This window comes from Lygodium microphyllum, chromosome 27 (assembly GCF_053477565.2).
Source record: "Lygodium microphyllum isolate KBCC chromosome 27, Lygodium_microphyllum_v1.1.10, whole genome shotgun sequence".
In the NCBI taxonomy this organism is placed as follows: Eukaryota; Viridiplantae; Streptophyta; class Polypodiopsida; order Schizaeales; family Lygodiaceae; genus Lygodium; species Lygodium microphyllum.
The window spans coordinates 33,950,082-33,966,862 of NC_141161.1; the positions used below are offsets into that span (position 1 = coordinate 33,950,082).

Consider the following 16,781-nt stretch of genomic DNA (forward strand, 5'->3'; position numbering starts at 1 on the left):
GTATTATAGGAGAGAGTTGTTTGAATTTTTTAAATCCACGAGAGAGAGAGAGAGAGAGAGAGAGAGAGAGAGAGAGAGAGAGAGAGAGAGAGAGAGAGAGAGAAGTTGTTTATTATTGTCCATGGAAGGCCAAATTATGACCCATGGGACCTTTCCAGATATATAATGAGTCTCCCTCCCCATGGTAGGAAAGGGGTAGCTACGGTGAAAGAACAATCTATATAGCGTGGTTCTTTCGAAAGCGTAACATGCAGGTGATGAGAGTCCCTAACTTCAATATAGGAGTAGTGGTCAAAAACTGGTGACCTGGCCCCTGTATAGGGATATCAAAGTCATCCCGTATGTGTGCATATGTTGGGCATGTCATAATCATGTGCTCCTCTAATTCTACACTTTGTAGTCCACACAGCTTGCATAGCCTCATCTCTCCTACTTGTCCACTCCATGCACCTACCTCTTACGAGCATATCAAGCAAAACATCAAAGCAAGGGAGAAAATGGAAAACTTGCTTATTATAGTATGCATATCTATCCTTCATGTTGGGAATCCTACATGCAGGCAGAGGCACACATGCAACCATACATAGCCAACCCACTCTCTATGGTATTTAGATAGGAGTATTGCACGACTTCAAACTCGATCACATATTTTATTGTACTAAGCAAATCGCATGCGATGATAATTACATTCTAGGTTGGGATAAGTGCTAAAGGAAGGATTAAGTCAATGATGGACTCATGGCATTCGCTCATGCATGGAGTTCTTTTATCAAAGTTTGAATGCATCTTCATTAAAAATATTAAAGCTTTGATTTCGTTGCATCAACGTAGGGTTTATAAGAGTTAGCTCTAAATGTCAATCCTTTAGTTGCATATAGGAAAAAAGATCTATGTTCTGGAAATTGCAAGGAATGATGCATCTCACCTATCTTGCAGTTACATCTTTTAGGAAAAAGTACTTGCAAATTTAGAAGACTCGTATTTGCATCTCTAAAAGGAAAGATCATCTTAAATCGTGGGTTGGTTAGATCAATTAAGTAATTCGCGTAAATGATTAGCCTACATGAAATTCATGATTAGTTCACATATGTTGGTCACCTCAATGTGCTAGGTGGGGTTAAGCTATGTTAAAACTCTGCCTAATATCGCACCTAGGACGCCGATCTAATATTTCCAATCCCAAAGGTCCTACCCACATTCTCGAAATGTTAGGATTGTCTAATCGCCCGTGCAAGAATGATCTAGGGTTTTCACCCTAAGGATCAGATGAGCAAAATGCTAGACTCCCGCAAGGAATTTAGGAACCCTAGGGCCAAAACGTTTATCAACCTAGTAGGGTTAGGGTTGGGTTGGGTCAAGAAGATTCCCAAGCCCTTATCTTGATCAATGGTATTCTTGATCAAGAAAGACCGTATGAAGAAAGATATACTCCCACAAGTCAGATATTGACACCTATCTCGTGCTACGAGCTGCAACGTCGTACGATCTTGTGTCTAAATCACAAAATAGTATTGCTACTCCTTAGACCAAGTTTGGGGAGTTCTAATCGCAAGTCAAACTTCCTAAGAATTGAGAAGTCGTCCTACTTCAACACTTCTCCTGGAAGACAGATTTGTCAAGCTAAGGTAATTATGAATTGCCTAGTAAGCAATTAAGTGAGAACAACGAGGTTGTCTAGGATCCATTAACCATAATATATGGAAACCTAAAGTAGTGAAAATTTGGGTTAACAGGGTATAAACCCTAACCCAAGGAAAAGGGGTAAACAAGCAAACTCAGCTTACGAAACCCTTGGGATCTTGCCAAGTCGCGATTGATCCAGGATCAAATGCTGGAAGCATTCGGAGAGAAGGAATCACACATTAGGAGTTGGCCGTACAAACGACCACTGGAATGTTCGTGATTGTATACTTAGGAGCAATGTTTGTACTTCTTTGCTCAATGAATTAATTTCGGAGAAATAACTAATGCTTCAAGTTAAAAGCCTGGAGGGAGAGGCAGTATCAGTTACCTCCGACTGTTTGCTTGACCCTATCCAAGGGGGTTCTTAGCCCTGCCGGGAATGCACATTGAACCCACTGCGAGAGGTCTCTCCGTGGGTGCTACTTGGAGCACGAGGACACTTGGGTGCTAGGGGAGGCTCTGGCCGTAAATCCCTTGCCTCCGGATCTTGTACAAGAGGCCGACATGACTCGATATGGGATCTCGAGGCCCGCATACTAGTTACCGGGCGGAACTTGGAATAGCGATCCCTGTGGATTGCTAGAATAGTCTTCGGGCAGGATTATATGATGTATTCCAAAGACTGATAAATAAAGATCAAATGCTGAAAAGGAACTTGCTTGACATTTTTTTTCTATGTCAGTCTAAGTTACGTGAAGGAACCATTGATTAATTGATTAATTAAAGAAGATGTTTTTTTCTTGTCAAACTAAATGTGGTAGGTAATTAGATAACTAAAGCAACCCGAGGAAAGTGCGGTGGATGTGACCCCAGGTCCGTCCTACGGAAGGGTGGTCCCAGTTGGCCGGGAACTTTTCTCAAAGGATTGACAGTGAGGTAACAATGACCTAGAATCTATAGGGCTAGAATCCCGATTTATATTGTTTTAGGGGAATGAAATGGGCCTTACGGGCAGAGAGGTTGAGCTTAACATCCCTCTAGTTTCCCATTCTCCTTGATACAAGTACAATATAAATTTTCTTTGACCCTGATGTTTCTGCACAAGTAGTTTGTCTGGCACTCGACGCTAGTTACCTTCTAGAAACTTGACCATTAGGAAAACCCTGATTCAAGTCGGTCCTAAGTGGAAACGACCAGAATGCTTATGCTTCGTGGCACACTCGGGAAGACCTAGATCGCAAACCCCGTGACATTCCTTGGGAGTGCCGAGCGATGCTTTCTAGACTCTCTTCCCCGATGGGTTGCTAAGACGTGTCCTACAAGTGGACAAGGGGACACGTTACAGTTGGTATCAGAGTGAACCAACGGAATCTAATACTTATAAGGGAACTTAATGAGGGGAAGTAGAGCAATGTTGCTGTTAAGAACATTTCCTTACTTACTTACGGATGCTGGCCTGCAGAGTCACAAAGCATGGAACAAATTCTTGGTGTTCCAGGTTATGTTTATGACTGCAATGCGTGCTTCGGATTATCGATAGAGGCTAGGTATGATGAATATCCTAGACCGCATCTACAATCCTTCACCCCTGTACGTGGAACAGAGATGGATGGGTGAATCAGGAATTTATTACATAGCGGCCCACCAACTTGCGTACCTTTAGACCAACTTGAAGAGAATCAAGTGGATGGAGGATTTAAAGATCGTGAAGCTGTTCATCTTTGTTGAGGCTTACGCAATTAACGCAACCCTACATGTCGGCGGTCAGAAGGCCAAGCAAAACAAGTATGTATACGAGGAAGTGACTCGAATAATCCATGCCAACAGAATCAAGGTATTGGGACGTTATGAGAAGAATGGGTATCAAAGGAAGGGATACCCCAAGCTTCCTATAACCTATCGATTCCTTAAATTCCACGACCCCACTCCATATTATTACTCAGTTTCTGTAGCCGAATGTAACACAATCTTATTCTCCCCAAACTGATGTGCCGATCAGCTTGTTCTACCTTTCCAAAATAAATGTACTCAAAAGGGGTATGCCCACATGAATGAATAAGATTTTTTTTTATCACTGTCTGTCATGGTTGTAAGTGTTGGTAAAGGAGTTAAGTGATTAGGCCATTTGCCTACAAGCTAAACTAGGCATATTAATGTAATGTGAGAAGTATTTAGCAAGTTTTTAACGTAAAGAATCTTATTGCCCAGGCACAACCTCAAGTGCAGATTCCTAGTCTGATCCCTGCACTAAATACGATTGTAATTCAAGAGAAGAAGTTCCTTCTCAAACAAAGGAAGCCACCTGAATTTGATGGTAAGGGAAGGACCGTCCAAACTGACGCCGAGGTCTGGATCAAATCCATGGATGATTATTTTGAGGTAGTAGGTACTGCACCCGCTAACCAAGCGATGCTTGCCAAACTAAAGCTTACCGGTGGAGTAAGACTTTGGTGGAAGCAATGGTGGAGAGACCAAGGGATCTCCCAAGGGTCAGTTACTTGGGAGAAGCTTAAAAGAGCTATGTGAGGGAGATATCTACCACATGCCTACCGCACACAGAAGATGAATGAATTCTAGGAATTAAAGCAGCTTGGTCTATCCCTTGATCTGACATTGAGAGGGCAACGGTTCATGCCACTCTTCACAAGAAAGGCCCGAATCAGCAATTCTCGGTCATTCAAACTCCTTTGGATTACCAAGGTAAAAGCTTCAAAACCTTGATTGATTGTGGCAATATACATTCCTTCATTTCACCAGTCTATGCAAGAAGATTAGGAATAGCCACCAAAGATGCACCTACCTTACTTTTGGAATTAGCAAATGGTCATGAGGTCTCTTGTACCAGGCAAACTGCTAAGGTGAAAATCCTACTGGGTGGAAAGTCAGCTTTGGTACGATTCAGGGTAATGAACCTAGGTGTCCACAAATGTTTGCTCGGAATGGATTGGCTAATACCCAATGATGCCCACATTCACTATGGAAAGGGCCAAGTCTCCTTTCAAAATTGTGAAGATGAACTAGTTACAACTCGAGGAGAGGCTGGTAAGCCAAAAATTCAGCTGGCAAAAGCATCACGGATAATAAAATGAGTCAGAAAGGGGCTACCTGTCTATTTGATTAAGCTAAATAAGCTAGATCAGGATTAGGAATCTAGGAAAGAACCTTCATGGTTAAAGGAATACGCAGATGTATTTCCTGAAGAGCTGACTAAACTTCCTCCTTAAAGGGAAGTCAATCATGAAATCAAGTTGGCTCCAGGAGCTGCATCAATCGCAAAGAGACCATATAGGATGTCCATCCTAGAAGAGATTGAGCTAAAGGAGAAACTCAAGCAACTGTTAGACCAAGGTAGTACTGTTCCAGAAGAAGAAAGATGGAACGCTTCAGCTATGCATTGACTATAGAGGGTTGAATCAATCAACCATTAAAAACAAATACCCCATTCCAAGAATAGATGAGGTTCTTGACCGTCTTCAAGGTGCGAAGATCTTCTCAAAGATAGATCTTAGGTATGGATATCCCAAAGGAAGAAGACATCCCAAAGATGGCATTCATCACAAGAAATGCACACTTTGAATTCCTGGTCATGTCATTCAAGCTGACAAATGCTCCTGCTACCTTCAACAGGCTAATGCTGGATATCTTTGGGCCATATCTTGATGACTTCGTATTCGTCTTCTTCGATGATATCCTAGTCTACTCCAAACAAGAAGAAGATCATGAACCCCAGCCACATTGTTCCTGAAACAATGAGGGCACACAAGCTTTATGCCAAGAAGAAGAAGTGTGCATTTTTCAAGTGACAGATTGAATATCTGGGATTCATTCTATCATCAGAAGGAATTTCAGTAGATCCGACAACGTTCTGGAGTAGCCAACACCTACGTCTCTCAAAGAAATATGTAGTTTTCTTGGATTGATAGGATGGTACATGGTCTTTATAAAAAACTATGCTTTGATTGCAGCGCCTCTGACTGTACATGACCTTTTTATCTTTTGCATTCCATTCCTTCGGTGCTTTTGTCTCTTCTGTAGAGTTGGAGGATCACTCACCTCCGGCTCCTTTTCTTCACCTGAAACAAACTCATAGAGGCCTTTCCAATAAGGAAGTTCGTGACACAGAACTTCCATGAAGGGTATTTGTTCTTGTCAAGGTTCTCAATGATGGGGCTTCCACTATTCTCTGCCATTATCACAAAACTAATACCAAACAACAAGCAAACCTTCTGCAACCCTCAACCTGTAGTGCACAGCAATACACTAGACATCCTTTTTCATTGTTTGCTCAACAATACATGCAATCTGCAACCTGTTTGCAGATAAACCTTATGTTTGCTTCTTGCAAACACCTCAAGAATTATAGATTCGCAATCTGTAACCCGCACACCCACTTTCAGTCAAAACAGCCAAAATCGCTGTGTACCCTAAAACTATTGTCCGCAACCTTGCGGCTCTAAAATGGGGCATGAAACGGCCTCACATGCCCAAAATAATTCCAATTTGAGTTTTTTGCTCTGCCCTGCTTCCGGTGCCTCCACAGGCACTATCCAAGAGAAATAGTGGAAGGATGGGAGAGCTTCATACCTGTGGCTTGCTTGCTCGAACCTTGATTATTCTCCTTCACTTCAGCCTTCGAAATCAGCCTCTCTCAGTGGCGCGGCTCTGATACCATGTCAAGAATCGTGTGGTGGGGGGGCTTGCTCGAGATGATGTGCTGAACACACACAGAATGCACAAGGAGAAGCTCACTCAAGAGACAAGAAGAGAGATGGAGGCCAAAACGTTTTCTTGCTAGTTTCTTCTTCTTCTTCCACACACTTTACAATGTATGCAAAGTATAGATAAGATACAACATAAAGGAAAGTGGCCTACTAAGTCAAACAATGCATAACCGACTACACTAGTCGACTGGAGCTATAACTATGCCAGTTGTAAATAGGTGTAACAACTTGAATATAATAAGTAATGAGTTAGTGGCCATGTGTGAGTCATAATGACCACCGATGTGCTAAGTGTGGATGTGTGGACCCATCTAACCAGGCAGTCCATCATCAATGTCTGCATGTGTTGAGCTTGTCATCTCAACACAATAGGGTATGCACATCAATATGGCCTTGACTATGAGGAGACATTTAGTCTAGTGGCTAAAATGGCAATAGTCAGAACTATCATTGCTTTAGTAGCATGCAAAGGCTAGAAATTATGGCAAATGGGCGTCAAGAATGCTTTCTTGAATGGTGATTTGGTTGAGGAAGTATATATGGAGCAGCCTAAAGGCTATGTTCACTCGGACTTTCCTACACATGTATGTAAGCCGAAAAAGGATTTATATGGACTGAAATAGGAACCTAGAGCATATAATGCTCGGATCAACAGTTATTTACAACAACATGGATTTATATTGGGTGTTGCAGATCACAGTCTGTTCACAAAGAAGATAGATCATGGATATGTATTTCTAGTGATTTATGTAGATGATCTTATTATCAATGGAGATGATGAAGAGGGAATTGCTCAAATTAAATCATGTTTATAAGGTAAATTCAGAGTTAGAAACCTTGGTGAACTAAAGTTTTTTCTTGGGATTGAGGTAGTCTCTACGTCTCAAGGTATATGGCTGCAGAAAGAGTATACTCATGACATGTTATAGAAGTATGGTGTGGCTGAATGCAAGCCTATGGAGACACCTCTTGATCAGAATGTCAAGCAGGAGATTGATATTGGGAATGACATAGAGAATATGACCATGTATCGATAGATGGTGGGCAGCTTGATATACTTGACTATTACCAATCTTGACTTATGTTATGTAGTGGGGCTGATTAGTCAGTTCATGCAAAAGCCTCGCAAACCACATTTAGATGCAGTCACGAGGATCATGAGATATATAAAGGGTACTATAGATTCTGGATTGTTTTATGAATATGGAAAATCTCCAGACTTGATAGGGTTTACTGATGTTGATTGGGATGGTTGTGCCTATGACAGGAGGTCAACCAGTGGTTATGCATTTGGATTGGATAGAAGTATGATCAGTTGGCAAAATAAGAAACAGCCTATTGTTGCATTGTCTACTACAGAAGCTGAGTACAGAGGAGCTGCCTAAGCGGCTGGCGAAGCAATTCAATTGATGAAATTGTTGAAAGATTTGGGAATATAGTTGGAAAGCAGAGTAAGATTGCATCGTGATAACCTCAGTAGTATTATGTTGGCTAGCAATCCTATCTTACCATGCTAGGTCCAAACATATTGAGGTTCACTATCATTTCATCATCAAAGAAATGGTTCTTACAGGGTAAAGTGACTTGATTCATGTGAAGACTGAAGACCAGGTAGCAGATATATTTACCAAGTCTCTTGGTAAAAAAAGTTTATATACTTCAGAAAGCTACTTGGAGTTTATCAAATGGTTTAAGCTTGAGGGGGAGTGTTAGAATATCAAGCTTCCATTACTCTTCTGTCAATTTATCTTTATGTGTGTGACCGATATTAGTTGGATACAACTGTACACATGTGTGACATTCAATAAGTTGGTGTAGTTAGTGACTTAACCACAGTTAGACTTGGTTAGTCATACCTATCTCTTTCAGTTAGTATGATGGAAGAATAATGGAAAAAGAACAACAATGAGCTATGCCTCATCTTCTACTCCACTCTATCTCTCTGTCTCTCTTCCAACATAGGCAAGCCTAGGTGATGTCCCACACTGCAAGACCCCGTTCGTGCGAAGGGAGGTACGCTGTGTGTAGCATAGGGTGACATGTCTAACCATAGGCAAGTGTCACCTCCCTAGGTATGCCCTGCCCTTGAGGTGCCCTAAGTGTGTGAAGTAGGGAGTCAAAAAGGGCTAGGGGATTTGAGTTAGCGCTTTGGGTTGGGGTACGCCCTAGCCTTAGCACTTCCCTTTTTAGCCGTGTGAGGTGCTGATGTCCCTTCTTCTACGTCAATGACTTTCCCTCCAACTGGCAGTGTCATGGCACTTTCGGTTTTGAGGGTGACCTTGGCATCTGGTCTCTTCCTCCTTCGTCTCTAACTCTTCTTTCCAACTGAGTTGCATCAAGGTTGCTAGGCCCTGGCAATGATATGCTGGCCTGCTTTGTTTGCGCATGGGTCATGACAGCCCATCGAGTGTCTCAACATCAAACAATCCCAATGGAACTGATGACTCGGTTGCCAAACTAGAGGATGGCCTTCGCCTAGGGAAATCGGCAAAAGAGATGGGTGATTCCACACTCAGCATATCTCAGGTTAGCCTTATCTCTATTTTCTTGCTCCCTCTCAGGGTAGTGTGAAGAAATGTGTCCTAGGTGACCGCAATTCCAACACACGAATAGTACAAAGTATGTGCAATGTACGCTAAGAACTATGCACTGGTTTGTGTGCACAGTGCATTGTGCACTATACACTGAGGTGATGGGTTAGTGCACTTTGTTGTGCACTAGGATGTAGTGAGCATGGATGGGCAAACCTAGTGAATTTTGTGCAATGCTTGATGTGGTGAACTAGATGTAGTGCTCTAGGTTGGATGAGGTGTATGTGCAATGCAAAGATGCATTGGTGCACGTGGTGAGTCCTAGAATGAGTCATAGGGCAATATATTCATGCACAACAAGGTTTTTGCTTCTTTCTTCCTAACTCCCCTTGAACCCCTTTGCAAACAAGGAGGGTGTTGACTAATAGAGAGAGAGACAAAAGGGGTAACTAGCATGTGCATGAGCATGCATCCCTTTTCCATGTACAAGGGTGTTATGTATGTGCACGTGTGCTAAGATGACTAGTGTATATTGGTTATACAATGCATGTGCACTAGTGCATTATGCACTATTGAGGTTATATTATTATTGGGGTGTTTAGTCCTAGGTTCGAGCTAAATGCACAATGGTGTGCAAGGTGGGTTGATCTCTTAAACAATTGCAAGGATATGTGCTAGTGAACACTATATATGTGTGCATTGTGAACGTGTGCACTCCACAATCTACATTGTGTACTATGCAAGGGGCTAGTGCACTTAATTGGTATGCAAGTAAACCAATGTTCTAGTGAGGTAGAGTGCAAGTCTTATTACACCATGAATGCACTAGTGTGTAGGCAAGTGTGCTAGTGGTTGCTTTAAGTAAGTGCACTAGTACATGTGTGCTAGTGTATATACATTGTGCATTGTGCACTATGCACTAATGTGTGCACTAAGGTGAGTGTCCAAGTGTAATGCAATAGCGATCTTATGTATTGGGTTATGTGAGAGGAAATGCAATGCTCTACTTGTAGGGCGAAGTGCTATGTCTATGTGCTATGATACTAATGCACTAATTCAATGCACAATGCTCATGGATGTGGGGGGGTGCAATGCACTGTAGTGGGATTGGTGCACAAGGTATGTGCACTAGGATAGGATCTTTGTGTGATGAGAACTAAGTGCAAGGTTCTAGGTGTGTATATACTATGGTTGGTAGTATGGTACACATGGCATTATAGGTTACCTTGTTCCTTCTTCCTCCTATTTGTTGACCCCCATTGCAAATAGGGAGAGCATTTGTTGAGAGAAAGAGCAATGGACACAATGTGTGTGCAAGTGTGCATTCCTTTATGTGCATACGTTTATGTGCATGGAGGTGTATAAGTGTGTGCATGTGTGAGGATGAGATTTTGACAACATAGTACACCATATATTTTCGCAACCGGTTCAGGGAGAAGTCACTCTACGAAGCCAGATGATCCACTATATGTAGCATCATCTACTCCGTTGTATGAAGATTGTACGTACTCCGTTCTTCGTGCGTCCCTCAAGATACTTAACTTGCAAACAATTTATGGATGGAGTAATGTTAGTTTGGATGCGTTATTGAAGTAGGTATCAATTCAGTTTGGCTTATATATGAATCATAATATTAATTGTTAATTCTATTTTGAAATCAGACAGAAATATATGTTGGTGGTTTTTTAACTCACTTTTAAAAATATATGTAGGTTATTATCACAAATGCTTCCAAAAGGAAACAAATTGCCAACTAAGAGAGAGCAAGCAAGACATTACTTGACATCTCTGGGAAGCCTCGATTATGTCAAGATCCATGCATGTGTCAATGATTGTGTCTTATTTCGTGGGATTCATGAGTTCGCACGAGAGTGTCCTGTTTGTGGCGAATCAAGATACGAAGGGAAGATGAAGTCAATGGATGTGCCTCGTAAGGTTTTGCGACATTTTTCAATTGTTCCACGTATAAAACTTATGTTCAAGTGTAAGTCTATTGAAAAGCTCATGTCATGGTGGCATGCTAGTCATCGTTCAAGTGATGGAAAATGGAGGATCCCTGCAGACACACCTGCATGGCAACATATAGATAATTTGTGGCCCATTTTCAAAGAAGAGCCAAGAAATTTGAGATTTGGTTTAGGTATGGATGGAATCAATCCATTTGGCATCAAAAGCACATCATATAGTGTATGGCCAGTGGTATTGGTGAACTATAATATTCCTCCATCCATGGCAATTAAAAAGGGACATGTGATGTTGTCCCTTCTGATTCCTGGAAAGCACAAGGTAAAAAACATGGACATTTACTTAGAGTCTTTGATTGAAGATTTAGAAATGTTATGGGAAGGTATTGAGGTGTAAGATACAAGTGCATCTGCATCCTCTAGAGATTTCACATTGAAGGCCATGTTGTTGTGGACCATGCACGACTTTCCAGGATACAAGAGTGTTCAGGTACATGTATATAACTCTATATTTGAAATTCAAGACTTAAATCAATTGCATTCTATTAATTCACTTGTTTTTTCCGGTTTAACCACGTCAGGATATCATGCATGTCCTATTTGCAGTCCCTCTCTAGTTTCCTCTAGGCCGGCACATTTGAAGAAGGTTATCTACGACAATCATCATCGATTTCTTCCTATTGACCATTTCAAATATGTTCTCCCTACTAATGGAATGACTCCACAATCTGTAACCATTCGAGATTGGAAGGAGAGATGGATTAATGCCGACAGCCACCCTCCACTTGGCATGAGTCGGTAAGAAGTGCATTTCTCTCGATTGACTTTAAAGTATTTAGCATGATGAATTGTTTACATAATATATTGTTTGTTTGTTAGGTTTTCTATATTCTTTCGTCTTCTGTACTGGACTGAACTCCAGATCAGACCCCATGCACATATTCAAAAATGTTGTATCTACATTATGGGATCACTTGATAGGGGCTCGTGATTTAGTTAATGTAAGGGAGGATTTATGTAGCATTGGTCGCATGAGACGAGCCTGGCCACGCATTGGACCCAGAGGAAAGATTGAGCTACCCCATGCACCTTGGATGTTGTCAAAGAACGATGAAAAAATAGTGAAGGAACAAATATATAGCTTTCGAGCACCCAGAGGATGTATGAGATGTCTCAAGGGAGCCTTCATAAAGAAAAAGAAAAGAAGTGTGGAGCAACTATCTGGTTTGAAGTCCCACGATTGGCACAAAATGATTCAAGTAAGGGTATCTCTAACCATGAATATAGTAATTAGTGGAGTAACTATGTGTAAAATTTGGGGTATGATGACTTTTTCCTCAACTAATTATTTGATCTATGAATATTGTTTACATTTAGTTCGTACTTCCTACTAGCATATCCCATTGTTCCTCCAAAGATGTACGTGATATCATTTACAAGATGGGAGAGCTTGTGAGGTGTGTATACATTGTATTTTTTCATTATATATCTTTGAATTTCTACACAAAAATAAACAATTCTCAAATACATCTTGACAGATATGTGAGCTCGAAGGAAATTGATCCAAACACATTGCAAGATGCTCGAGTATTATCTGTTGAGGTAGTTTGTTTGGTGGAGGAAATTTTTCTCTTGTTTAGTGCAATCATCCCTTGTTTATATCTCTGAATATCTTGCTGAAGTGGATCCCTCTCAACCACGACTATGGAAAGATGATGAAGACTTGAGGATGATCTTTATAGTACCTCAAGGAAAAGGAATGAGTAAAGTGCTAACAAAAGAAGAACTTTGTAAGTTAAATAGTTTTTGTGTGCTCAATAGTGATGTTATGAGCAAATGGGTAACACTATATAATGAAGCAAGGGCAAGAAGAAAAAGTGAAAGACAATAATTTTGCACTAGATATGGACGTAATGTCTCATTTCCAGATCATCCAAATGCGCTCCCACATCATATTGACATAGATTGGTTATATGAGGAAATGGAGAGAATGTAAAAAGAGGAGGAAATTAATATATCTCAAGAAGAGTGGGAATACGCACGAGGTTGCTTATCAAAGGTGAGACATACCATCAATTAATTTGTTTCTATAAGATTTATTTTATATAAATAATTGACATGTTTGATCTTTTATCTTTTACTACTAGTGCACATTATTCAATGCACTTTGGTGTGAGGGTAAACATCTTCAAACTCAACGTATAGATGAAAAGAGAAATACCCAAGATTGTGGTGTCCTTGCTCACTTCGAGGCTGCCAATGGTACCATGGAAGGTTATTGTGGCTTGATCCAAGATATTCTGAAGCTTGACTTCAAACGATTCTTTATATATGTACTGAATGTGAAGTGGTTTAAAGAAGTGGTAACAAATGGTGAGCATTGCATAATCAGACGTCATCCAAGTGGTTTTGTAATCATTGACTCTACAAAATTTCACCAAAACAAGAATGACACATTAGTACTACCTTAACAATGCGAGCATGTATATATGCAAATGCTAAATTTTTTATATGTATACATGTGATACGTATACACAATATAATAAGTACTTAAGTTTTTTGCTTTTGTTTTTCAAATACAAGTTGTGTATCATCCAATGGTAAACAATAACTGATGGTGGTATGTCATCCCTATATCTAATCGTTCAAAACCAATATATGGTAATATTACCGACATGGAGATAGCAGATGGCAATCCAACAATTAATGATGATGTGCATGATGACACCATAATGGATGATATGCGTGATATAATATAAGATAAACCTCGTGAGGATGTTCAAGGAAACGCAGAAGAAGACAATAATGTGATTGTCGATGATCTTGATGAAGTTATTGAGCAATATAGCAACACATCCGATAGTGGGATAAACTTATTTGTTTCGTTACCTCTTGGTAACATAGACCTAGAAGTAGATCATTCACTGTAACATACTTAATTTTCTCATTGATTCAATGTGTATTCCTAATTCTATGCTTTTTATCATGCGCACACGTGCATACTCAAGAATCAATAGTCAATTTTAAAGCAAGCATTGAATTTTCCATAATAAAAAGGAAGTATCTTTTATCATCTTCAAGTACATAGAGAAATTACGAGATACATATTGCAATGCTTGCTACTAATTGTAAGGTTTCTGTTGTTTGCCGGTAATTACTTATATCAGGCTTGTCAACTAGAGGAACTGCCATTCATTAGAGAGAAATGAAAAAGTAATTATTAACTCTATTTTTTAATTCAATGATTCAATGTGTATTCTTAATTCTATGGTTTTTATCATGCGCACATGTGCATGCTCAAGAATCAATTTCAGGTGGTTAAATAATTATTAACTTTGGTTTTTCAATTATGTGAATTGCTAATTTTAGGTGGTTAAATAATTGTGCATCTGCTGGCGCGTCTATATTAGTGTCTATTTGCGTGGATATATAGATGCAAAATTTGCGTCTATTTACACGCATTTATAGACGCTCTGATAGACGTGCCTGACTTTGCGCGTCTAACATGCGCATCTATGCCTCGTTTTTGTTGTAGTGAAGGAGAGCCAAGCAACAATGTCAAGGCCTCAAAAATTGAAGCAATCCCAATAGTATTAGGAAATGGAAAATCCTAAATGCATCCCCTCCCCTCAATCTTCACGTCCCATGCCATGACCACCTCGATCTCCCAAGACGCTATAGCTATCATGGACACTAGCAAGTTAATATCCATGATACAATTTTTTGTGACGAAGATGTAGGCGATAGCTCCAGATTTGGGAGTAGGGGTTTCACTTCTAGGAGCTAAAAGACTGGCCGCCACAGCTGATGCCAAGTTGAGGCACGATCCCAAGAGATAGAAGCTAGAGGCGTCCACAACTACAACATCCCCCTCAATGCCCACGGCCACAACATACGATGAGTATGTCAAAGAGCTCCTACTAGCACATATAGAAAAGGCCAAGGAGGAGAAGACAGCGGCAGTAGAGTTGAGCTGGAGATTGAAAGAGAATCCTCAATTGCACTCAATAGGCAAACCACCAGTAGCAAAGCATCAATGAGAAATCTGAGAGCTAAAAGAGCATCTTGAAGCAAATAAAGGAGAAGGAAAGTGGGAAGCAAGGTGGACTGAGGAAAAACAGAACCTTATAAGCATGCAACAACTTAATGTGAGGAACTAGCAAAGTTGGGTAAAGAGGTACAAGGGAATATAAAAGACATCCTAGAGTCTATGGAGGAGCTAGAGACTGCTATAGAAGAGAGGGAACAAAGATATCTTGCATTCAGATGTATGTCAAATGCTAGGATTATCTTTAGGGGGAAAGAAATGTTTTGTCACCTTTGTCGATGATGCTACACGGAAAGTATGGGTTTACCCTATTTGTAGCAAGGATGAAGCGCTTGATAAGTTTAAAAAATTCTTGGCATTGGCTGAAAATGAGACAGATAAGATACTTAAGTGTCTTGGCTCTGACAATGGTGGGGAATATGTGTCCAAAGCTGTTCAGGCATTTTGTGACAGCAAAGGGATAAAGAGGGAGCTCACTGCCCCTCATAATCCACCCCAAAATGGAGTTGCAGAGCGCATGAATCGGACCATACAGGATAAGGTCCGTACGATGCTGTCTCATGCTGCATCACCCCATGGTTTTTGGGCAGAGGCTGTTATGACAGCCGTTCACTTGATTAATCGGTCATCAAATAGGTCTTTGGGGGGGGGGGGGGAGTTCCCCAAGAAGCGTGGTCGGGCAAGCCACCTTCATACGCTCATTTGAAAGTGTTTGGCTGCGAGGCTTTTGTGCACATTCGTAAAGAAAAACGCAACAAACTTGAGCCAAAGTCCTGTAAATGCATTTTCCTAGGATATGGTGACGAGGGTGAAATGAGGTATAAATTGTGGGATCCCGAGAAAAGGAAAATAGTGCGTAGCAATGACGTTATCTTGCGGGAAGATCGCATGTACAAACAACCCGAAAAGACTGAGGAGGTCCGTAGGGTTGTATTTCGGGAAGAAATACCTTTTGGACAGCAAAATGTGCCCGCTGTACAGCAGCAAATACCTGCTGTAAATGAACCTGTAAATGCAGGAGATGATGCTGGAAATGATCAGCCAGCTATTGCCCATGAAAATGAGCCATTACATGTGTAGGAACAGCCAGGACAGCAAGCCGTTAATGCTGATTTGCAGGCTGAAATGCTAGGACAGCATGCTGAAAATGGAAATGTGCAGGAACAGCCAACAAACAATGACCATTGGGTTAGGAGATCGTCTAGGGCTACTAGACAACCTGACAGATTTGTTCTTGGTGCGATTAATGTGGCCGAGTATGTCATATTGACAGATTGTGGTGAACCGTTTTGCTTCAAGGAAGCAATGGACAGACAGGACAGCAAGAAATGGTATAAAGCCATGCTGTCAGAGATGGAATCTCTTGAAAAAAATGGCACTTGGGACTTGGTGCAGTTGCCTAAAGGGCAAAAAATCCTTCCATGTAAATGGGTTTACAAAATGAAGGTCACTTCTGGTTCCTCACCAAAGTACAAAGCAAGATTGGTTGCAAAGGGGTACAAGCAGGAGCATGGAATTGACTTTGATGAGATTTTCTCTCCTGTAGTCAAGATGACTACATTGAGAACCATTTTGGGCTTGGTTGCAGTTGAGGATATGGAGCTCATACAGATGGATGTAAAGACTGCGTTTTTATATGGTGATCTGCATGAAGACATATATATGCAGCAGCGTGAAGGGTTGGTTGAACAAGGGAAAGAACAAATGGTATGTAAACTCAAAAGGAGTTTGTATGGGCTGAAACAAGAACCAAGAGAATGGTATCATAAGTTTGATACATTCATGCAGTTCCAAGGCTTTCATAGAAGTCAAGTGGATCATTGCTTGTACACCAAGAAGGCAACAGATGACAGTCTGATTATCTTGGTTTTGTATGTTGATGACATGCTGATTG

General features: G+C 40.8%; 2 protein-coding genes across 4 annotated transcripts in view; both read left to right on the top strand.

Moving 5' to 3' along the window:
• Positions 1 to 16,781, top strand: part of LOC148012199 (uncharacterized) — a 123,692-nt gene that overhangs the window by 61,203 nt on the left and 45,708 nt on the right. The gene's annotated exons all lie outside the window — the stretch shown is intronic.
• On the top strand, positions 8,885 to 14,038 carry LOC148012200 (uncharacterized). The gene is made up of 8 exons (XM_087668748.1): positions 8,885 to 11,637; positions 11,719 to 12,098; positions 12,217 to 12,296; positions 12,378 to 12,441; positions 12,522 to 12,629; positions 12,768 to 12,898; positions 12,987 to 13,212; positions 14,007 to 14,038. Exons 2-5 carry the CDS (start codon positions 11,772 to 11,774, stop codon positions 12,564 to 12,566), a joined length of 516 nt encoding a protein of 171 aa, XP_087524874.1. The 5' UTR covers positions 8,885 to 11,637; positions 11,719 to 11,771; the 3' UTR covers positions 12,567 to 12,629; positions 12,768 to 12,898; positions 12,987 to 13,212; positions 14,007 to 14,038.